The sequence below is a fragment of the Lycorma delicatula genome, chromosome 7 (assembly GCF_047948215.1).
Source record: "Lycorma delicatula isolate Av1 chromosome 7, ASM4794821v1, whole genome shotgun sequence".
Classification (NCBI taxonomy): Eukaryota; Metazoa; Arthropoda; class Insecta; order Hemiptera; family Fulgoridae; genus Lycorma; species Lycorma delicatula.
In genome coordinates this window covers 115316406-115342545 of record NC_134461.1, presented here as the reverse complement: position 1 = coordinate 115342545, position 26140 = coordinate 115316406, and the positions used below count along the sequence as shown (strand labels likewise).

Below are 26140 nucleotides of genomic sequence, written 5' to 3'. Positions count from 1 at the left end.
TTTATAGCTGAAAAGATGAAATGAACCCTTTTGCAAACAATTCTTTGTTGTATTACTGACAATTTATTGGAAATGATACTAATTATTTAATTTCATCCGATAAACAAATTCCTATTTACTAATGTGTAATTTATTATATTGCATCTGTGTTTGTTATGTGTCATAACCATAATGGTTGTAGGTAACCTGACAAGATCACAAATCACTCCCAGAAATGGCACAGTCCATCTTCAACAATAACAAGTCCCATACCAGGTTCCTACTTTATAGTTAAACCTAAATTTTTAATTAAAATATAAACAATTTTTGTATCAAACACTTAATTTATTCTACTTTTTAAACGTATGATTTTCTATTTTTTTTATTTTTTAAGATGTAACACCTACTGGTAGTCTGAGAAGGCGACGTAGCAGAGTACCTTCTGAAGAAGATGATACTGTTCTGATGGATTTCTTACGAGGACATGATGGAACTAGAGAACGGAAATCTTGGGGCAGTTTAGGTAAATTAATCCTCTTGAATAACATAGCCTTTTTCTAACATCAATAAAAACATATAGTTTTGTCATTTATATTATTTTATTGATCAGATGTATTGCAGTAATCATTGATAAGCATACATTATATTTTTATAACAATATTACAAGTCTTCCCTACATTTGCTTTTAATATTCTTGAAAATAGGAAGCTATTGAAAACAAGACTTTTTTTATTGTGGAAGAAGATTTGCATCCACAATCTAAACAAAGTGAAAATTGACAACTTTTACTATAGAGCTTGCTTAACAGATATCGAATGATTAATACACCGACTACTGCCACTGTAGTTTGTATGAAACTTCACATGTAGCCATATCTGCAAGCTCCTTAGCAGTGAACAGAGTTCATTTATTTTTTTTTAGGGATATACAGTGGAATTCCTACTTCTTTACCTGAATATGGATGCAATTGGAATTTTTTTTGGTATTTGTGCATTAACCTGCACACATATCTTTTTTACATATACAGCTATTATATACTCATATAAAGCTATTATTTTACATATATAGCAATTATATACAGTAGATTATGGATAATTGGACCACTTCGGGACTGGGGCTAAATAGCCCTAGTAAGCAACATCAACAAAAAATGAGAAGCTGTGCACAAATATGGTATATGGGGGTGTATTACAATTATTAAACTCGAATTAGTGATTTACTGTTCTGAATTTTATTTCTAATATAAGACTACATGAACAATACTATAAATCACAACATAATGGAAATTTAAATACTCTACCTATCCTTTTACATTATATAGCTACACATAACAGGCCTATTACATTTAAAAAGAATACTGTTCTGGTACAATACATTACTGAATAGTTTTTGTAATTTTATATAATTAAAAAAAAACAAATTAAATAAAACAAAACGATTGATAAACAAAACAGAGGTACAAATACAGTAATGAATGCTATTTATGATCAGTAAAATAAAAAATTACTACTTTAATGTCTCTTACTTATTTAAACTTTTTGAAAAATGTTTTTTATTTTACTTTGTCGTCTCTCTTTTAATACTTGGCGTTCTACTAATTTCTCACAGACTCAGTTCTTCTAATGGGCCTCCTTCACTGCCTTCTTGTTTAAAATATTGCTGAGGTCCATCAATGAATTTTTTTGCATCTTGTGTAAATATGCATTTGACATCAGGTTCGTCTTCATCTTCTTCAATCTCATCCAGTTGTTGAGTACCAGTAATGTTTTAAATTATTTCTTCATAATCTTCATCACTGATTTCATTCTTGTCATACCATAGTATTTTTTCATCTGTATTTGAAAACTCTTCAAAATTTTGAACCTGGTGCTGCAAAAATAGTGACCACTGCATCAGCATCAATTGTCGGCATTGACTTCTAAACCAATTTTGGCAAAGCAATTTCTGACAGTGCTACTTTTCACTTCATCCCAACTATCAGCTACAAACTGAATTTAGCTGTATTGTGCACTTTAGCCGTAGCTGAGGAAGTCATCTTTAGCTGTAGCTAAGAATCTTTAGCTACATCTTTAACCGTAGCCAAGGAAGTCAACGTATTTTCTTCAATTTCTAGTTAAATGTAACTTATTAGTTTACTTCAGTAAATAAATTTTTAATTCTTTATTATTCCCATGACAATCGGTTGAATTAAACTCGTATTCAGTGGCAGAAACTCATTTTGAATGTTTCATAAATCTACATTAGGATGGGCCGCACAGTTATCAGTAAACAGGCAAATCATTCTTGATTTTTTCAGTAACTCATTCTCCCAAGCACTCAGCCAATCACGAAAAATTAGACTCATCATCCAGTCTTTTTTTATTAAAATAGTACACAGGTAAACTCTCCATTCTAAACCACTTAGAACATTATGGTTTGCCTGCTTTACTGATAAAAAGTAGTTTTCATTTGTTACTGCCAGACATATTCATACAGCAAAGCACAGTAATTCGATCCATTCATTTTTTTGAGCCAGATAACAAGGCGATGTGTTTGTAATAGAAAGACCAATCCAGCATAGCGCGATAAAATAGGCCCTTTTTGTCTGTGTTATAGATGTCATTGGGTAAATATTTCTTCATTATTTGAAGTTATTTATTATTTGGAAGTTTAGAACTCTTCCATGATTCGGCACTGTCAGTATCACTGCCTTTTTACCATGAGCTTTTTTAAATTTTATTTCATGTCTCCAATTCCAACACGGCAACCAACCATCTGTTGCTTCGAAATCACAGTATCCCAAATATTTTGCAAGCTCTTCTGCTCTTTGTTTTAGTATAGGTCCACTCAAACTTACTCCTTGACTAGTAGCTGTAAAAAACCATTCATTTAAAGCTTTCTTAACGAGTGGATCCTTCCTTCACATTTTTTTTTTTTAGTTGTTCCTTCTCCTTCTCATTTATTAAATCATCAACTGTGAAGAGTTTCTTTTTGCTGTAAAATCCGATCTATTGTAGTTTTTGATGCTTCCAGAAGTTCTGCAAGTTTACACTTACCAGTGTTTGGTGGATAACTTTTTATTTTGTCTAGCAAAGCAATTATTTCTGCCAATGTCATGTCTTTACACAGCATGACAATGAATTGGATAAATTGTGAACACCGAATTTTAATTAAACTAACATCTCAACATAAAAAGATAAAAGTGATTAGAAAAATTAAATTACTAACGAAAGTAAAAAGATAAGCAAAAGTGATTAAAAATAATTATGGAAAAACAATAACAACAGCACCATATACAATGAACAATGGACTTGCAATGAAGAAAATAAAAACATTTGCTTTGTCAAAACTACATGATGTCATCTGTGTCACCATGCACTAAGTTCTATGCAGACCAGTGATAGAAGGAAGTTACCTCAATATACATTCAGCAACAGTCAAGTGATTTATATTACTAATAATGTTGTGATATTTTAGAAGTAAAATAAAGAACGAATGAGCTAGTAAGCCTTATAAGCGGCATTTTGGACCATTAAACCAGCACAATTTTACATGAATTATACCAATATGTTTCTGTTTTAACAAAAATGCTCCAATTAAATGGATACCATGAATAACTGATGACCCTATTAACCAGAATCTACTGTATTATTATTAAGCTTTTTTTTTGGGCACACTGTAATCAAAGTTACATTATTTCTTGTTATCTGTTTATTATTGCAATAATTTTGTTCATTTATTTAGCTGTCATGTTTTTGTCATTCAGTTTTCTTCCATTGTAACAAGAAATAATACTAATGAATTTGTGGCAACTACCAATTTGCTTGCTACCAATTTTTGCAACTACCAATTTTTTATTTGCTTCTGAAGAGGCAATGTTACAGTTGTTAATATGGAGTAGTGTTATGTTCCCGAAAATGCAGACAGGATCACGACATGAAATTATATTTAATTGACGATGTGAAGTGGAAATGTAACAAAAGAACTTGTAACAAAATTAAGTTTGTGTTGGAAATTACTTGTGCACTATGCACAAGTTAATCAAATTTAATAATTTTTTATCAAAGTAAATAATAATAAATTAATTATTCATTCAGAGTAAATTATAAGGTTTTTTTAAAATATTACATATAATATTTTACATAATCTCATTTGTTTCATAATTATGCAATTTATAGATGTATATAATTTACTTAATTTTGTGTTTCTGAATGATATAACTAAAAGTATAGTAAAAAATATTAGTTTGAAAGATCTGTATTAGAAAGTTTATACTAATAATAAAATTTTTCCACTCAGCTGAAAAAGATGTTCAAAGAACTTCTTTTTAGGTAGTAGTTGTCCATCTTCAGCCAATTGTACCATTATAAATCATGAAGTACACTACTTTCCACTTCCACCCTAACTTCCCAACCAACAATCCCCTACCTAACAACAATCTTGTCTTTTCACTTTTCGAAAAAAATCTTCGCATTTACCACCATCACTATATAAATTTTAAAAGCATCTGGAATTAGAGATATTTATCAGTAGATTCTAATCTGCTTGATTTTTTTAATATTGAGCTCTCTGATGTATTTATATGTGCAATTAAAACTAGTGTATATGAATCTTTCAGAATGTTGCTACAATCTTAAAACTAAATCTTATTTTTGGAGAATACTATAACAAAAATATTTTTTAACTGTATGTTAATATTATTACTTTTAGTATTGACAAAACAATTTACAATTTGGTTCAGTAGTAACATTTTACTAGTTTATCTACAAAGATTTATTCAGAGTTGAAATTTAATTACCCTGCTTACATATGTCACATTCTGTGTATTATTAAAGTTAAATAAAACCCATAAATATACACAAAATTAGTCTTCGAATAAATAAATGATTTTTTTTGTACAGGGCATAATTTTATATTGTGTGTGCTGTGGAAATAGCATGCAGTTAGTCAAGCTCTGTGCCGCCGTCTCATATTCAAAATTATAATTTTTCAAAATTGCAAGAATAAAATTAATGTAATTAAAAAAAAATACTTAAAAACCGATAAATTTTTAAAAGATGAGAAAATAATGAGAGTTTGTGGAAGCATAGTATGAGAAACTGCTCAGAAAGAGTTAACTCTTCAAGTATTTTCAGTGTGATTAAATAATTAATATTAGCAAAGTAAAAATATTTTTTTAAATAAATCATTACCAAGTTACCCATTGACTGATAAAAATCATTGATTATTTATACAATAATAATATTCTTCTGAGATAGAGAAGAAACATACTACTTTTCACGTCTAATAAATCTTTAAAGGAATGCCTAAACTTCATATGAAAAGTTGTATTATATGATTTATTAGATTCAAATCAATCTGGGTTGAATTGTGTAACTGAGTTATACTATTGCAAGTAATTAATTTAATTTCACAGATCGTTCCTGGGCCAGAAGAGCAAGAGGTGGAGGAAGAAAACGACCAGACTTATTAAGCGCTGAATTTGGAGAAAGAGAACGTCCATCATCTCCTTCTCCTGCACCTTCACCTTCTTCAGAAAACAAACCTCTGCTTTTTACTAGCTCTGAAGAAGAAACTAAACCAAGGTAAGCTATTTTACTAAATACCAATATTATTAATGTTTTAAACAAAGAATTGTTTAAAAAATTTGAATTAGATGACTAAACAGTTTTATTTATTTTTATAAAAATGTAGGAAAGTATTAAAAAGTCTCTTATTCATCACATTAGGTCTGGAAACTAAATTCACATTCCAATTTGTATTTAGCAATTTTTTTAAGCTGAAATTTCTTAAAATTACCAAATTTACAAAAATCCCATTATAAATGGAAATAAGAGAATATTGTGTGTTTAAAATACAGACTACAGGTCCTTTGAAATCCTTCTTAAGATTAATGTTAAAATAAACTGCTTATAATTTATTCAACCATTTTTACTATTTACATCACTTTTGATGTTGTTACTTAAAAAATTTTTTTTAGTAATTTCACAGTTTTGTTCAAGTGTATTACTGTTCACAGACTGATTTATTAATCAAACATATTTTATTAATTTTTAATTTTTTTTTAATAATTTAAAAAAAATTTTTCTACTCATTTTTTAATATGTGTTTAAATAGTGTAGTGTATTTAATTTAACAGACTTTTTTATGTTAAAATACCTTACAGTCAAGTAATTATAATTATTAAGAGATATATTAAATACTTTTTTAGGGCCTGGAAACAGAAGATAGAAGCCTGGTTGCAAGGAAATGAAAAAGAGGAAAGACAAACTGAAGAACTAAGAAGGAAAGCTCGTCGTGTTCAAAGTAATCGACGTTCTCTGGAAGCTGATTCTGGTCTGTTATGTCATTTCTATGTGATTAGTATTATGATAATATATACATCTGGATTCACTGGCATGATTATACCATATCATCTTTTAATTATGAGAGTTATTCAATAATTAAAGAAACAACTATAGAAAGATTAATTCAATAATAATAAAACTAACAATATTTTTCAACATAATCCCCAGCTTCTACTAGGCACTTGCCCCATCTTTCTGTAGGCTTGTTTATTCCATTTGTAAAGAATTGTTTACCTTGGTGTATCAACCATTCTTAATCTTCTCATTGTTACTGAACTTGGTGCCACATAAAAACTCTTTGAGAAGACCAAATAAACAAAATCTGATGATGTAAGCAGGATAGTAAGGTGGATATGACAACTCCAACCAACCCAACTTATGAATAGCTTCCTGTGTCTTTTCAGCAGTATGGAGTGGACATTATCATGCAAAAGAATTACCTTTGGAGAGAGAACCATGATGTTTCATCCTAATTATGATTTTCACTTCTTTTTCTAGCATGTCACAGTATTACTTGCTATTGGTTTTACATTGTTCCTGTAAATAATCACAATAAATTGGGCCTTTATTGATCCAAAACACTGTTAGCATCACTTTACTGGTTGATGCTTAGGTTATGAATTTCTTCCTGGAGGGTGCAATTTTTTTTTCAAGTTTTATTGCACATTACAAGTATTATGCATTCTTAAAAGATATAACCTTCCACTAAAAACTGTTGTTTAATATCTGTACAAATCTGAATTCAGATGTCATTATAATTTAATTTTTTTTTACTGTCTTGGAACCAATCTTGAATGTTTTGCAGAAATTCAGCGATCATGGATAATGGAATGGTCAGTGCTGATATTTGCACTACAAATTTCATAATTCCTCAAATTTTTATGCATCTGCCCTTATGAATAAAATCATTAATGTAATTTTGCAAACTGTGTCAAAACTTCCACTAGCTTTTCACTTCAATGAAAATCAATGACACTTGTTCTGGCCAATTTCAGCTGTTCACTGTCCAATTTAAACTATTCAGTCCACTTATCAGAAATGTTCACAGTTAATACACTTTTTATCATATTGTTTTAACATCTTTTAGCATCAGTAGGTTTTACACCTTCAGAAAACAAACGTTTTAACACGGTACAACTGGAGCTGACATTTTGAAGAAAACAAAAGAGTTATAATAATGGAAATTCTTTTAGAAGAGCTGCTATTTTCTACATCAGGGATACAGACTTGAATATCAGACAGTTTCAATTCATTTTATTAAATAATTTTTCCATTGTTGCGATCTGCCTCTATAATATTGAATGATTGTCTATATTAAAATTGAAATCATATACAACAGTTTGTAATAAAGAACATATAATGCTCATGCTATAATTTTTTTTAATATTAAATCAAATGAAATTTATATTTAAACATTTTTTTAACTTTCATTGTAGTCTTTTATTCTTACACAAGCACATTTCTTGATGACAAGGTCACAATAGAATTTGAAAGGACTTTAATGTAAATGAAAAAGTTGATCAAAAATAAAATTCAGTTCATCATAAAAAATAATAAATATTTTTGTATCTGCTTAAAGTATATATACTTATAGTATATATACTTATAGTATATAAATAGACAGAAAAAAGAGATAATTTACAATTTTATTAGATGACAGACACCAACATTAAACGTAGAACATAAGGAAAGGGAAACCGCAGTATAAAAAGGAAGGAGATAATACTGTGGCTTATCCCCAATTCTTTTTACCTTGAAAATGGAAGAAGTAGTAATGAAATTTAAAAAAATATATGAGACTGAGAAACAGTTCCCAAACAAAAAAAGAGATATTAAGATTTGTTGATGAAATTATTTTATTGAAACTAAGAATGAATTAGAACTTGTAATGCATAGTGTGATTTTACTTCTGGGATAAAATTATTTTGAAAATACACAGTAATAATATGTGACAGTGAGCCACTTTTTTTTCTTTTCCTATGTTGTTTATGTTAATATCTTATTTTTATTTAAAGGTGAATTTTATATTTGTTGTGCTTGTAAGATCATTATATGCATATATTATTTCAAATGCTGTAAATTCATCCTTACTTATATTTGAACTATTCAGGAATGGAAAAATTTAACTATAAAATTTATTTTGGGTTAAAGTTTACTTACTTTTTAATATTGATGTATCCACTGGTAAAACATAAAACCAATGAAAATTAATTAAAATCTTTGTTTGTAGTTGCAGTGAATAACGGGTAAGTAATATTAATTAATTGAATTACTGTAGTCATTCATCTATTCTTTCTCCATGTTTGTACGTCTAAAGTCTTTAATTTATCCCATCTTCTATATTAAAATATATTTTTAACTGCATTTTGAAGTTATAAAAAAAAGGAATTAAATGCTAATATAGGTAGTACAGTGTATCAAAATTTGCAGATTTTTTTTTATGTAGCTAGTAAAACTATGGGTCAAAGTAAAGAAAACATTATTCACAAATCAAGATAAATTTTGTGCAGAAAATTAATCTATTAGAATTAAACATACATTTAGGAATTAAAAAGAAAATCCTAAAGTATTCATGTGGAGTATAAAAGTACAAAGAGGAGTATGAAGAGGTTTGAAGATAAATCAGACTATAGAGAAATATTATAAAAATATTTTTAACAGAAGAATAGGGTTGGTTGTAGAAGCATACAAAGAAGATTATTAATGTGAAGTCATATGTTAGAATAAATAAAATGGATAATTCATTCAGTATTTGTGACATAGGAAGTATATTTACAAGATTAGCTCAGAATAGAAAAGATGGACATTACAGTGTGTTTGAAAAGTAACTATTTATTTGCCATGTACTAGTACAATAGGTAACAATGACTTTTCTTACAGTAGTTGTTGAAAATGGTTCTCATGAGAATCCAAACATATCTAAAAATGTTTCTTTTTGTTCTCGAAGACCCTTACAAGTTTTTCATGTAGGATGTTCTTGATGAAATCATTATTAGCAGTTTTAAGTTCCTGGAAGCTGTGGGGATTTCCTTGATAAGATTAGTTTTTGTGTAACCCCAGAAGTAAAAATCCAGTGGGTTTAAGTCCACAGAACAAGGTGGCCACAAGCCCTAAACAATGATTCAATCTCAAAAAATTTCTTGCAATAAATTTATGGACTGTCTGGCTACATGCATGGTTGCATCATCTTGTTGAATTCAAGTTTAATTAATTTCATTCTCAGTTACTCTCCCAAGAACTGTTGAAAGATTTCACAATAATGAGCTGAATTTATTGTTTCTGTAAAAATTATTGAGTTGACTATTCTTCTCCTGGATATTACAATTCACACTCTAATCTTTTGTTATATATATGAATTTCATATACTGCATGAAGGTTGTTGGCAGACCAAAACATGAGTTTTGTGCATGCAGGTATCCTGATAAAAAAAACCATGCCTCATTGGTATAGAAAACATACTAAAAAATATTGTCAGAATCATCCACTAGAAACTGTTGAAACCATTCACAGAATTGAATTCACTTTCCACAGTTTGTGGCCAATAATTTGTGAACGGTTTTCACTTTATATGGGATGAGACTGAGTTTCTTTTGAATTACCTTAAATGAAATTTCAACTTCGATTATTTTCTGTCGGGCCAACTTTCATAATGGACTTACGGATTATGTTGCATAGCCGCCACCATGTCTTGCAGTTTTTCTTCAACTATGGATGGTCTGCCATTTCCCTCATAGTCTTTACTGATCTTGTATCGCTAAATCTCAATTAGTGCTTTTATATTATGTCAATTAGGGGGTTCCTAATTGACATAGTTCCTAATCCTAGTACACCAGTAAATCTAACAGAAAACTCGTCTTTCACTGTGTGTGTGTGTGTGTGTGTGTGTGTGTGCACATGCTCAAACACACACACACACACACACCTATTCTGTGTACTTACCTTGCTCACAGAATTGATGACTTGAAATCATTTCATTGTTCATTATAAATCTTTAAACAATCTTTAAAAAAAATAATACAATCTTACTACACTCGAACAGCATAAAATTATAATACACTTAACATCAATTACACTTTAATAATACAGACTTCGAGCAAATTTTGAGCTAAGTAAATATAAGAACTAACAATTTAAAATAAAAGTGGCAGGAAGAAATTTAGCTGGAATCGTAGTGCAATAGCAACAGCACTAGTCATTGAGGAAAATTAGTTAAGCATCGCTAGAGTTTGTGATATTGAGAAAACCAGTATACGATACGAATTCAAATTCCTCTCCCCATTTATCTTCACCAGTTGACCCCCTTTAAGAAATTTCTGTTAACACTATAACTTAGTCCCCCCACCCATCCACTCATTCTTTCTCTGTCTATTCTCTCCTACTGTATAATTCCAATAGTTATTTTGACCTGTCTAAGTATGAATTTGATTAATTTGGAATGGCTGATAATGTATGAATAAGAATAATGAAAAATAGGGATTAGGTGGGAAGGCAGTAAGAGGATTATTATGCAAGTGCTGTATAAAGCAGAGTTTAGTGGGAGAAGAATTGAACAGTTGAAGAAGGAATTCTCCTTTGTTCCTTAACATTTCTTATTTTTAGTTATTTTTACATATTTTTTTTTAATGTATGTAAAAAGATTTGTTTTACATTTTCACCTAGTTTGCTTTATTTTAAATCTAGCAATTATAACAGACCACAAAATATTTTACTTTTATAAGATTATTAATAAAACAAATTTATTTAAATTTACTAAATTATTATTTCATTTTTCGCCATAGTTTATCACAACTTTTCAATTTTATTTCAAAAGTTCATTATTGCTAGTATAGTATATTAGGAGATTTAAAAATTTCTCAGATTTTTACTTGCAGTTTATATATTTTAATTCACAGGCCTAACTAATACTGGAACTTTTTTTTTTTTTATTTTTTATTTTAGAAAGTGAAGGCCGTGGCACTCTTGATACTTTACCTGAAGGAAGTCAGTATAAAAGAGTATATCCAGATTGGAAACCAACAATCGAAAAGACTGATGTTGTTGGAGCTATGGAAGCCATTGCTGGTAAGTAAAAAGAATTTTTTTATCTCATTTCTATAAATCTGTATAATACTGATTACAACACATTCAGTACAGAGTGATAGTTATGTTAAAAAACTCACAGAATTAATCTTCCAGGAAAGCTTTTTTGAGTTAAATTCCACCCCAGCTTCTCTAACAGTGTAACTTTTGTTCTAAATATCCTCTGGAAACAAATTCACTAACAATAAGAATTTTTTTCCAAGCTTAACCACATTTTGTCATGTTGATTTCCAAACATTTTATAAACATTATTGAGAATGATGGTGCATTTATTGAACTGTAGCTTTATTTTGTTTTGTTAGTCATATTGCTGGAACTTCTCATTTATATTTTAAGATCTTTCTTAGACTCCATATGTTTAGAATACTAACAATCATATTTTCTTTATACCACCAGATAATTACAAATAAAATTATTTAAGTTATAATCATTTCTGTATTTAATGTGGTGTTGACTCTGATGGTCATTAGCCATTAAAAAATGCTAACATCCAACATTGAAATGCTGCTTTGTGATCCACAGTTGTAAACTTTGGTGATGTACAGGAAGTGCTTTTTTACTTTAGATCAAATATTTAAATTTCTAGTTTGCTGCTCCCTGAGATCTTCTAGGTTTTGCAGATTTTCAACTGGCACTTTCCAAGTCTTTCTTCATTAAGTATTCTACTGATAGATATTTTCAAACAAATCTTTGAAATTCCTGATTTGATTCTACCAATCTTTGTTTTGCCCATCCTTTTTAATAACAGAATATAGAAAAACAAGCCTGAACACTGTTATTCAGGAATTTAATATCAAACATATCTAGCTATAAGTTTGTTTTTTAATAAGTAACTTGTAAGTTAGTAACTTGTAGTTAGATAAATGATATGATATACAGATCCATTTAAATCCATTATTATTTTATATATTTATAAAGAGTTTTTACTAAAATAATTTATTCTAAAAGGAGTACATGCATTTGTTTCAGAAGCTCAGCCACAGAATGGAGTTAAAGATAAGGCACCATGGAGAAAATCTAATCTTAATGTTTCAAACTCAACAGAAGAAACAGAAATGGATATGAGGCGACTAAGAAGAATTAAATCAAGGGGAAGCATGGATAATTCTGTATTACAGGTACATGCTTATCCTAAAATGGTCTTGTAAAGAATGATTTTTACTTTTATGTGAAGCTATTACACTTCTAATCAATTATATTCAGTTCCTTCTTAAAGCAGTGTTAAACAAAAAAAAAAGAAAAGAATTTTATGTTAAAAAAAGAAAGAATTTATATGTGAGATAATAAAGATTATATTCTTAACATTATGTTCTGAGAAATGATTTAAAAAATAATAAAAGCAAAATAATTATACTGCAATTCTAAATTTTTCTATATGTTAATGAAATTATTAATTCTCAATATTTAAAGCAGAAATTATAAAATTATCATTTTGTAATGATTATATATCTGATTTTAATAAATACTGCATACTTTCAGGCAATAACAGAAGAGGAAAAGCGAAAAGGAATGATTGAAACTCTTGGAAAATCATTATCACCAGATGAAAGTCTTACAGTGTATTTACGCCGACCCAGTGATGATTCAGGATCTACTGCTGCCCCTGCTGGTTATCGCTCTAGGGTCAGTAGAACCAGTCCACTTCTTGGGCGTAAAGTTCTCCCTAGTAATGATCAAAATAATGAAAAACAGGATGAACAAGTTTTACCACCATTTATTCCAAGAAGGACAAAGAAAGTTCAAGAGACTGGTGTAACTGATAGAGTAGAAATAGACTCTGATAATATTGAAACTCCACCTGCAACAAGAAAACTTGTTGGAATAAAACCTCGTAAAATTGATGTTCAAGATAATGATGATGATTTATCTGTAAGATTAAAATCACATAATGAAGGTGAAGATGAGGAAATTTTAGGTGATGGGCAGTTTGATAGATTTTCTTCAGCAAGACGTACTAGAAGATATCGAAAGGCAGCAGATGAAGAACCTCAAAAGAAACAGGAAATAATAACATCTCCTGAAGTAGTTCCAGAGAAGCAAGTAATTAGATCACCAACCTTACAAGCTCAATCTTATCCTGTAGAAACTTTAGCTCCTCAGGATACTGAATCAAGGTTAAAGAGATGGCAAGATAGATTGAAGTATAGAGGAAATGAAACTAGTGTTGAAGAAGAAGCCATTGCTAACATTGCTAAAGCTGGAGAGGAATTACAGAATCTTGGTCATTCAGCCACTTTACCACGTTCCAGGCACAGGACTGGTATTGCCAGAAGAGATGTCATTGAAGCATTCCGGCAACTCAGAGATGGTGCAGAAGACTCATCCTTATTGCAGTCAAATAAAAATAAAGAAGAAGATAAACAAAAATCACGTGCTATGGAAATTGGAAGTTCTTTTACTTTACCACGATCGTCAAGATATAAAAATAATGCTGAACAAAGTCCAAATTTGGCAGTCCGAAAGTATGGAATCCAACAAGATACACCAGTTGTTATTGATCCTAACATCTCATCCAATTCAACTACAAAGCTCAATAATAAAGATAGAGATGATAATCAGACAGTAAGAAATTCACCAACTACATTGCAAAATCAAGATGTAAGATCAAAGAACACATCACAAGTTAAAAATGAATTTATACCTGAAATCAAAGTACATGCTATGACACCTGCAAAACAGAAATCTGATCACATTGAACTACATGATGAAGGATTTGAGGAAACACAAAGCCTAGTTTCAGAAACTCCAAGCCAAGGTACTTCTTCAGGATGCAATTATGAAGGAGATAGTGTGGATTCCCCAACCATGAAAAAGGAAAAGAAGGAAATATCTAGACTTGATAGTAGTGGCAGTGGAGATACTAATTATGAAACCTCTAAAAAACCTGTAAGAAGTAGCTCTGTAAGGTTACCAGAAAGGAAAAGCATAATCCCCCGAAGCTCAGGAAGTCTTAGAAAAACAGACTCTCAGGCAAGCCTTATCAGACAAAATAACACTGATAAATTAAAAAGAACAACTCGAAGTGCAGAAAACAGCCCTCTTCAAAGAACTAGAGTGCCTACATCAACATCAAAATTGACCAGCAAAAGTTCAGATGCTCCAAAGAAAGTTCCAAGCACTGATCGTTTACTAGTTAGAACAGCATTAAAAAGATCTGATTCAAAGAGTATGTTAAAGCGACCAAGTAGTTTAGATAAATCAAATTCTAGATTATCAGCAAATTCAAAAACATCACCATCAAATAATTTAATGCAACCAAGAAAACGAGTTGAAAGATCAAATTCAAGAAGCAGTTTAAGAAGTTCTCGTAGTTCTCTCAATAGCTCTACATCTATTAGTACTGTAAGAAATGTGCGTCCTGTTTCGGGATTGAGTAATTACACAAATGCAATAAAGTCACTTACATCAGACCTTAAGAAAAATGTTCCTGTGGTAAAAAAACCACTTGCTCCTGTTCAGCTAAAAAGTAAAAATTCTGTACCAGCAAGTCGCAGTAGCAGTAGTGGAAGTAGTATTGGGCCTACAGTAAGAAGACCAAAAGTAACTACAGGAGTTAGTACCAGCTTTAAGGAGAATTCAGGTTCAGTTCCAGCTAGTCGATCAAGTAGTAGTGGTAGCAGTATTGGTCCTACACGTCGTACTGGTCAAGGTTTTATGCGACCAACAGCATCCAGTGCTGCTAAAGATTCTGTTGATGCACCACGAGTTAGATCAACCCTTCGTCAACCCATGAAATAATGGTAAGTTTAGTTATTTGTTTATGTTTGTGTTTAAACTGACTACTCAGGTTAAAAGTTAATATTTGATAATTACACGCTTTTATCACCACTCTGACATGATTTTATGATTATGATTCATTAACTATTTAAGACCAAATGCATTCATATTTCTTCAAGAATATGCAAACTGGTCTAGCACAGAATAGATATAAGAACTCATCCATTCATTGACTTTCCTGTACAAAAAAAAATCAGAACTAACCAAAACAGAATACATATATATGAGTATATTCTCAAATTTGGAATACCCCATCTAAGTACTCTTCACACTTCAATATTATGATAAATTTTCTCATCATAGTTATTTGATTAGTTTGATACATGTATCTACTTCTTTATATGAAACTGATCGTTTAGTTCCTGCACATCTCTTACAACTTAACATTTTCATTTATTTGCTTTACCTATAGTAATCTTTTACATTTTGCTTCAATTTTTAGCTTTGTATTCCTTCTTCTGTTATTAAATTATCTAGCCCTGTTGTCTTAACATATGACCAATAATTCTAACGAAAATTTTCCACAAGCTTCCTTTCTTCAGTTTAATAAAACTTTTTCATTACTTTGAATTTTATCAGCCCATCTAACGTTCAATATTGTTCTCTTTAATTATATTTCAAACCTCTACTTTTACCCCATAATAAATTTCCACTTGTCCAGATTTCACCGCCATAACGCTTTACACAAATATTTTATTAATTGAATTTTAACTCCTATGTCAGTGTTTGATACAATTAAGTGTTTTTTCTTCATAAAAACTCTTCTTCCTAGTGGTGACCTTGTTTTAATTTTTTCCTTAAATTGCTTATCCTCAGTAATCTTACTATTTAAGCAGTACTATTCTTTAATTTCTAGTTTATAATGTTTATCTATATTAATATTTAATACATTATTATTATCTTCCTTTGGCTCTAATTGTATTACAATTGTTTTAGACCTATTTATTTTCAAATAAGATTTCTCTCTAATCAATAATTCATAATATTTAGTATTTCTTCTAATAATTTTCAGCTTCATTTAAAAAAAAATATTTTTAGTGAATCTTATTTTAATTTTTTTACTGCGAATTATTGTTACTTTCTCTTAAACTAAATTGTAAGGTGGATACCTTGAAAGTAAAAACCATTTGATTATAAAAATTATTAATGTGAACTATTATAATAAAACGTTTTACTAAATCTGTATACCTTAGTCTACATCCCCCCATAATTGTCACCAATTTTGAGATATCTGTTACAACGATCTACTAATTTCAAAATTGCCTCATTACAGTTATTTGTTTCTATTTCACTTCACCACAACGTTTTTCAGTGTTTCATCATTTATGAATCACTTGCTAATTAACAATTCCTACTAAACTAAAAATTTTATAGAAAAATTAGTTCTAAATTTGAGATAGTGTTTGGTAATTTATCACAGTGTACTTCTACTAAAGGTCACTCAGCTGGTGGTGATCAAAGGTTATTCACAATGTTTTTACTTCCTTGTGCAAAGTAAAAGAAGTATTATGATAACAAAAAAATTTGGTTTTCAGATTTCAATGGAAATACCCATTTTGACCTTCCCTAAATCCATTTTGACTAGTTTTGGTGTGACATATGTACAAACATATCTCACATAACTCAAAAACAATTAGCAGTTTAATTTTTATAGATTTAGGACTGTTGTAATATCTAGTTGTGTACCTCCCCTTTTGATTGAAATCGACTAGACCTAAAGAGTCCAAAAAAGCACAAATGGAATTTTTCTTAACTGCAATAATCAGCCCTCATTGAGAGCTTTTCAACGATACCATAAGTGGTACTTATTTTAATTGGTTCCAGAGTTATAACAAATAAAATTTTAATTAATAAAATATTTGGATTGTGCAAGGGGAAGGCACATAAGTTTGAATCTGACTACATTTTCTGCTTTTTTTTTTAACTTTTGTTTTTTAATTTAAATATACTGATCTGATTTATTAATAATTATTTATCTCTGATTGCAAAAAAAAATAATGTGTATATGTAATTTAATAGACAGACAAGGAAGTCATGTGATGTCCACATCATTTTTGTTTACATACTGGTTCATTCATTCTGTTGTTCCAAAAAAGATTTTACACCATTTTAATATATTAATTTTTTTAAAGTAATTAAAGTTAAAAAACATAATAGGTAATAGATTTTTCAAGAAGACCTATTGCAGAAGATATTTTCTGCAGTAGAAGTTATATTGTCCTATACTAAGGTTTCTTTGGTATACATCCTGTATCAAGTTCCTTTGTGTACATTTCCTTTATATCTCTCTTTACAAAACATTATAACTTAAATTGATCCTCTAATGGATAAGTTTTATTTCGTAAAATTTAGAAATAGTGATTTAAATTTATAAAAATTACTCACTTTCTAAATATGACGATTGTCCCAGATTAAGCTGAATCTTTGCCCAGTTATGAAATGGATGATTAGACTAAAGACATTACAAGATATGTAGGACATCATAAAATTTTATTGAGAACCATTTTTAAAAAGCTGACAACACAGATGTAGATCTTTCCCATCACACGGCTTACACACACAAATTAATTTAGTATATCAGTGCTACACTAGTGCTCCTTGTGGTGACAGAAGGTACTATTGGTGCTGTATAACCACTTAGCCACTAGTCTAGAGTATTTTTTGGGATGGGGATAAGATTTTGAAAAAAAATGTTTTGCAAATATTATTACAATTATGCCTAAGAAAAATAAGACCTTAATTAGCCAAAATCTTGAGATACTGAGAGTGACCTGCTCTATGGCCTCACCTCCTTGACCTTTTAAGTTGAAAATTTAATGGTATCAATGCCTCATATATAGAAGTAATTTGACCAAGTTTGGTCAAAATCAGTCTCGTAATTCTGGAAGATATAAAATGATTTAGAGTGCATCACTGAACACACATGAACATACATATGAACACCCGGAAAATTTCCATCTTGTTTTTTGGTTTCCTTATGTGTTAAAGCGTCAAAATCCATTGAAAACCGCACATGCCCAAATTGGACTGATTACAATACTTTTCCCTCTACAGCTATAGCTCTAGTGCTAGACGAGAAAGTAAAAAATGGATAACATTACACTTACGTTACTACATTAATAAAATATCACTAAAATAAGATTGTTTTATGACAATTAATTTCACATCTACAATTTATTACTATGCTTTTATTAAGAGATAAATCACCATATACCTTAATCAATATGCTCTCATTTTCATTTTCTGTTTTGTAGTAAGAACAGAAACAACTCTTTGCACTATTCATTTTGCTTAGTGAAAGTCTTGCTATTAAAAGCATTCAAGAAACAATTCAATGAAACATTAAAAAATAAATGTATGACTTTATTTAAATAAATAGATTATAAAATATATTAGTATTAAACAAAATTTCAAAACTTAATGATTCATCAAACAAGTTAGTTGTAGCATGACAATGAGCATTTGTTAGTATAGAATATAATCAGATAGAAAATTAAACTTAAATATATTGTATGTATTTTCTTTATAATTATACAAATTATATAATCATACAAATTATTTTGAGTACTGGTTAATTAATTAAAGGTATATGAGTTATTGATTAAAATTTCTTCTTTTAGCTGTGAGTTTTTAATTTTGCGTTGTTTTTTATCTTGGAATGCGAACAAGATAGTTTTGTATCATACAATAACTTAATTTATCTTATATTATTTACAAAATAACTCAATAGTTTTTAATCAAAATGGAAAGATAAAAACCCTGAAAACAACAGTGTCACTACAACCCATCAATAAAACTCTGACCAGAGGTAGCTTACTGTGTATGAAAATATGCTTCCAGGAGCTTGTTTTTGAACTATAATGCACAGAACACTACTGAGGACTGAAAAAAGAACTGCATCATTGTTCTGAAAATACCTTCTGAAATTATATTCCTTGTTATAAAGGAAAAGTTTTTTCATTATTTTTCAAAAAAATATAACATCATATTTCATCATGCAATCAACAAGTTTGAGACATTTTACTTATACCCTCTCAAATAAATTTAATAAAATTTTAACTTTCTTAATTTTTTGAAAGCCATTGTTTTTGTTTAATTATATTTATCCACTGTTATTAAAAATAAGATTAAAAGATGACTTTGATACATTGTAATTTTAAATATGGTTCCCTATTGGAACCAAAAAAGAATTTTCAAATATATTTATATATACATATATGTGCATATTTAAATTTTTTTCAGTTAATCCATGGGGAAAAGGGAGTTGATTATGTTCGTAACCTCAACATTCTTGTAATTATCATCACAGTTAGTGCTAAGTATTTTTTCTTTTCGTAATTTTAAAAGCAGCTTTATTGATTACCAAAACAAATAAAAATATATTATGTTTTGTATATATTTATAAATATTTCAATAACAAAAAAATATGATCATATATAGGTTCTAAACCTTACTATAAACAGTATTAGGTAAAATATTTTAAAAAAACAGTACACAGTCACAAGTGTCAAGAGTTTTTATTGCAAAATTAATTTTATTAGTAAATTAATTATTGTGATTTGTATATTACAGTGTTACAAATCTGTAAAATTAGTTTTAAAATGTAATAATTAATTAGATTATTTTAGCCATGAAATGTGCCTAACCAGTAATTTTAAGTTTATATATATATATATATATATATATGTATTCTTTTTTAATAAATAATTTTCATGTTTCTATTTTATTACTGAGTGAGGAATCTTAAAATTCATCACATAAATAAGTATTAAGATAGAATTTTGTACTTTTGTATATAATACATGTATACCTGCATTGATATTTTTTATATGTATAAATAAACTTTTTTTTACATTGTTGATTTCTAAAAACTAAATAGATAATTTAAATTAAATCATTTATTTCTTTATATACCTGTATTATCTATAAAAAAATGAATATGTTGTTTCTTAATGGATATATATTATTGACTGTATTTACGAATAAAATGTACATGTTAATGCTAATGAGTTAATATCGATTTGTCATTTTGTTTTAAGCTTTGGCACCATTGAATATCAACTTAACCTGACCTGACCAAGCATGATTTAATAAATTTAAGCACCTCAAGCCAGTATTTCAGATTAAATTTTTTTTTCTGCTTATCTCTGGATTTTGTGATACAAGTATGTTTATTATAACGTGCAATTATAATATTATTTTTATTACAATATTAATATTAAAATTTATAATATTAATATTATTATAATTATTATTACAGTATTATAATATGAGATTATAATATTATAAATGCATACAGATTGAATACATATTATAATACAAAATATTCAACTGCCGATATTGTTAGTGTTCATAATGAAATCAAAGCTCCAATCTTAATTCATCAGCATATTAGTTGCTATTAATAACTATGTATACATTTATTTGATCAGAACATTTAAGTCCAGTGGATTACTGTTTAATTTAAAACTTTGAGCACACTTTTTTCCAAGTTAGGTTTGGCCAGGTGGATTGCATTTAAAATTTCTTCAATGGTACTTTAAGATTTTAAAAAAAGGTTTATTAAAATTTTTTAAATCTTAAAACTTTTATTGTTTTTTCAGGCTGCTGAATTGTTGTTAATATATTACAAAAAAATCTAAAACATTAGAAGTTGTCTATAACCTTAAAAAATATTACATGAAATAATCAAACTTATTTTAAACATCTTCAAAAGCTACATACTCAAAAGACAATGAATGAAATTGTTTGAATAAATGAATTAACATTGAATGTAGGAAATTTAAAGCAGTTTAAAATAAGGGTTTTTCTAAATTAATGATTTCTTTTTAACAATTATCAATAAAATTAAAATATATTAAAAAAATATTATAAATATTTGATTATCTGTTACCAGTATAATTGTACCATTTCAATCAAACCTTTTAGCAGTAATTTTATTATTATTATTATTATTATTATTAGGTATAGTTAATAATGCAGAGTGAGAGCATGTTTCTTCTCTTTTTTTAATTATATTTCTTATGAAGGCATTGTAACAAATTGTTTTTTATCTAGTCAACATGCCTTAATTATGTGTCTAGAATAATCAAAATACTTTTGATAAATAAATAAATATACCTTTTTTATGTGTAATAATGATAATATTATAACTAATGATAATATATTATAAAAACCAAATTTTGTGTGCTTGTATATAAATATGTTGTTGTTTTTTTTTTTTTTTTTTTTAAGTATAAACTAAACTTATATAATTGTATATGTATAGTATATACAGTACAGTATATACATAAAAGTAATATTATGGAAGTCGCACATGGTTTGCATCAAATCAGAGACTTTCAGAATATTATTATTTTTGGTTATAATTTACTCACATAATATTTTAGACATAATCCTGTAATTTTTAGTACATAATTCTTTCTTCTTATAATTTTTAATAGTTATAGGAGATCACTCATGAACATAATTTTGTTTTGACATTTCATTAAAACAAATATTTTCCATTAGAATATTATTATAACACTGTATAATGTTGTATCTACTACTTCTTGTTTTTTAGTTCAGCACAAATGCTTCTACATAAAACTATTTTTCTGGGAGCAATAATCATCTATCTATATTAGTATTTACCAAACATATTATTATGACAGGAAAAGTTACAACTAAAATACATAGAAATTACAGAGTAAGATACGCTTCACTAAATTTTTCATACCTGGTTTGAGAATAACAGAAATAATTTAAAAAATCAGGGAGCTTAAATTTTAGTTTTTTATTGTATTGACACATAACCCTGGAATGAAAATTTTATGAAGCAAATTCTTTTTTATATACCACTCCTGACTACGAGCAAAAAGCTCTTGTTTGCTCAATAGCTTTTCCTATCCTGTTATACACTCATTCTTAATTCACTTTCTCTATCCTTTAGATAATTCTTTCAATATTTATAGTAAAACAAAACTTTGTGTGTGTGTGTGTGTGTGTGTGTGTGTGTGTGTGTGTGTGTGTGTGTGTGTATGTGTGCACACACACAATTTTTAAATATTAACTATTTATGATCAATTATTTTCTTGTGTTTCAATTTTTACTGTAAGTCAACATAAAAACACACATGATGCAGCAAAAATAAAAAAAATATATGCATTTTGAATCCCCTTTGTTAACCCCATTTTTACTCCTTTTTAATAAGAGAAGAATGATACTGAACTTCTTTGATGTGTGATGAACATTCTGTAGAGAAAATATGGCACAATAATATCTGTAAAATCTATCAGACTTCTTGAACAGATTGCTGTAATCTGTTGTTTAAAGTAAGAACGAGAGAGCATTTATCAAACATGGAATGTTTTTTAACATCAATAAAAAAAAACTACTATAATTCATAAACTTTATGTATGTTTTATGACATTATAGTTATCTTTTTGGTTTTTTATTGGAATATTATTACAATTAAATAGTAACTAATGTAACTTTTCTTATTTAGATATACAAACTAAAATGCTATACAAACATTTTTTTATTTTTAAAATAAAAAAGAAAAATTACAAACATCATTAATAAAATTTATCAATGTTAAAAATTTAATTTTAAGTTAAAATATAAGGAAACATAAATATCTTTAAAAGTTTTTTAGAAAGTTTTTTTTTTAGGGAATATTTTTCTACAAAAATTCTTTGTTAACAATGCTTAACGTTTTCACAAACCTCTGTTTAGTTTATGTGCTGTAGCCTTAACTGATTAATGTGTCTTTTAATTTTACTTCATGAGTTACATAAAATATCAAAATTCTGTTTCGGTATATGCAATAAATCTAATGTATAATTCAGCAATTCATTTAAAAAAAAAATCCTGCTATTTAAATGCTTATATATTGTTGCATTTTAACAATAATTATTGTTTACTGAGCAAGAAAAGAAATATGTATTCTATGTACTTTGAAAATGTCTCTCATTAGTTATTCAGAACAAAATAGAAAATTCTTTTTTTTTATAACTTCAAAACTGAAAAATTATATTTATCTTAGAATCAAACAATACATTGACTTTAAGGTAATATTTTTAATATTGGTGATAATTAAAATTCTTATGTTGAAGATAGCATATTTGTTTAACATAATAATATATGTAGGAAGCCTTAGTTTGTGTTATGTATAAATGTGATCTAATATTACTTTAAATGATTAAGACAAGTTATATGTGTTTGATGGTCACTTGTTTATATCATAAAATGATTTAATGATTGTTTAATTATTCATAATAACTTGTGAAATTTGTCCAACAGTGTAAAAACAGTACATTCACAGAAAATATTTTCATCCTGAAAAATGGTTGTGTACCTAACTGCCATTTGTATCAACTACTAAAATTCAAAATGCATTACCTTTAAAACATTATTATGCATATCATAATTTATTTCTAAATCGGCAATTATTTTTTTCTTACTCTGGATTTATTTCATTTCAACAGAATCTCTTCATTATTATTTTATCTATCTTTTCTTTATTTTTTTTCTAAACCTACATATTTTGGAAAAAGTTATTGTAAATCTACAATAACATTCCTTTAAAGTGTCGGTTTATAATTTAACGCATTATAATTATTATATTGTATATTATTAAAGGGAAGAAAGGAGGAAATTATCATAATTTCTTACTAATATCTTAATTAATCTGCTTATTTCAATTGGATTGTATTTATATATATGATAAAAGGAAACAAAACAGAAATAACAGAAAAGTTTTATTATTTAGCTAATGAGAGAAATTAAAAGAAAAACGGCAAAAAGATAATGAAAATAAATTTTTAAGTTATTAGCGACTTATCAGTGTAAGCTGCTGTACAGGTAAATGTGTAGTCTTGAAAAAATTAGGCCAACCATCCTGAGATAGGTGGTTAATCGAAACCCAACCACCAAAGAACACCAGTATTCACAATCTAGTATTCAAATCCAAATAAAAGCAACTACCTTTGAAGATAAATTAATTGGTAATACATTTTAATTTGAAATAGCTCTTTCATGCTTTTTCATCAATAAATATCTGTCTTAAAAAGTTGAATGCAGATAACAGAATTAAAACAATATTATATTTTATCTAAGTAAAAAACTGTTAGATCAAGAACAGTCAGTAGTCATTGATCTGAAAATTTTGTTTAGTGATCTGATAAAGAATATATAAACCATAAATAAACAATATGTTCTCACCTAACTTTTAAATCAGCTTGAAAACTAAATGTATTTTTATTATTTCTGTTGCAATTAATATGATAGTTGTTTAAATTCTAATTTTCTCAGTTCTGAGTCCAATTAAGTTGAGTCGGATTAAGTTGAGTAACTTAATTAAATTTAAGTACAAGAGCTATATTTATCACTATATATTTCTGTATTTCTATAATTCATTGATTGAACAAGGTCAATATATAATATGCAGTATATATATATTATATAGTATATCTATAATTCCTGTCAATCAACATTATCATTTGAAATTCAGCTGTGGATGTAAAATAACAATGGATCATCCAGTTGATCCTTGGTTTAATTTTTATCAAGGATTTGTAATTTTTAATCTCTTATTACCACAAAAAAACAAAAATAAAAACGATGACTATAACTGTAGTGCTGTTGTAAAAAAAAAACAAAATATATGATATTAATGTATAATCAACAAAAGCTGATTAATCAGTCATTATTTTTCTACTTTTTATATCATCATTATCATTAGATTTAAACTAAATTTTTTTATTATTCTTCTTCAAACAATTCCACAGAGAATGATTTTAATTAAGATTTTGGATCTGTTTTTAATAATGTTAAGATTATGGATTACCGCTGTTTATTTTTTTTGAAATGGAAATGGAAAACACATTTTTTATGAAATGCATTACAAAATTATGGTTCAATACTGATTATGTATAAAATGTATTATAAAAAAAATATATATAACAAAGTGGATGTTTAAAATGATATATTGATTATATATCATGTTAATATCATTTTAAGGTGGTTGTTAAAAGAAGAAAATAAACTAACCTAATATTAAATCTGTTTTTTCTTTAGTATACCTTGTTTTCATTAAGTTATAAAAGTTGATGAACTCTGATGATTGGTATACTGATGAATGATATTGGCATATATTAAATTACAAAACAATTTTTTTTATTTACAAATATTAAAAACTTAAAAAAAGTAAATATTAAACTTATTAAAGTATGGGCGGATTTTAAAATAATAATACAAAGTTTTGTAACATCAAACTGAACCAAATTTTATAATCTTATTTTTTTTTTACTTTACCTGTAAATGTTTACAGTCTTCTTTATGAACATCCTCAGTGACAGGCTGCTATTCTCATATTGCTATCAGATGATGCTACTACAGGCAGTTCTTTTCTTTGTAATATGGTAAACATATTTATAATTTGGTTGAAAAGTTTGTTGAGTTGAAACTGTTGATTTAATATACTATTACTTATTTCCTGCTGGTTTGGTAACAAACTACAGAAAAAAGGAAACTTTAGTTAAGTAAAGGAAAGAGCTATCTAGACCAATAAAAAAGAAATAATAAGAAAGACTGTTGTGTTTAAAAAACAAAAAACTCTTGCACAATTCTATCCACGAAGACAGACTTTTTCCATTTTATTTTGTTTCTTTTTGAGAAAGTATGAACTTGTAATCTAAAATCTAAAATCTTACAAAAAAACCGTAATCCATAGATACTACTACAGATAAAGAAATGTCAAATAAAATTGAGCGTAACTCAAAAATAGTTCTACCAATTTTCATCAAATTTTGACATGCCCAACTTCAGACACACTAATATAGCATATATAAATTTCAATAAAACTGCTCTAGTAGATTTGGAAATTTTCAATTCACAAAATTTTATAAATGCCTATAAATGTTTATATATATATATATATATATATATATATATATATATATATATATATATATACAAAATGAAACCATTTAAATGAA

At 27.8% G+C, this 26140-nt stretch overlaps 1 protein-coding gene across 3 annotated transcripts in view; it reads left to right on the top strand.

Annotated features, from left to right (window-relative positions):
* LOC142328432 (uncharacterized) overlaps positions 1-19817 on the top strand; it is a 628302-nt gene extending 608485 nt beyond the window's left edge. For 2 of the 3 annotated variants that reach the window (XM_075372177.1, XM_075372176.1), the window contains exons 20-26: positions 374-502; positions 5375-5543; positions 6170-6294; positions 11244-11366; positions 12354-12502; positions 12864-15124; positions 19404-19817. In XM_075372177.1, coding sequence (XP_075228292.1) covers positions 374-502; positions 5375-5543; positions 6170-6294; positions 11244-11366; positions 12354-12502; positions 12864-15122 — 2954 coding nt within the window. In that variant the 3' untranslated portion in view covers positions 15123-15124; positions 19404-19817. The remainder of the gene's footprint in view (positions 1-373; positions 503-5374; positions 5544-6169; positions 6295-11243; positions 11367-12353; positions 12503-12863; positions 15125-19403) is intronic. The other variant, XM_075372178.1, reaches the window with a different exon arrangement.
* The last annotated feature ends 6323 nt before the right edge of the window (positions 19818-26140 follow it).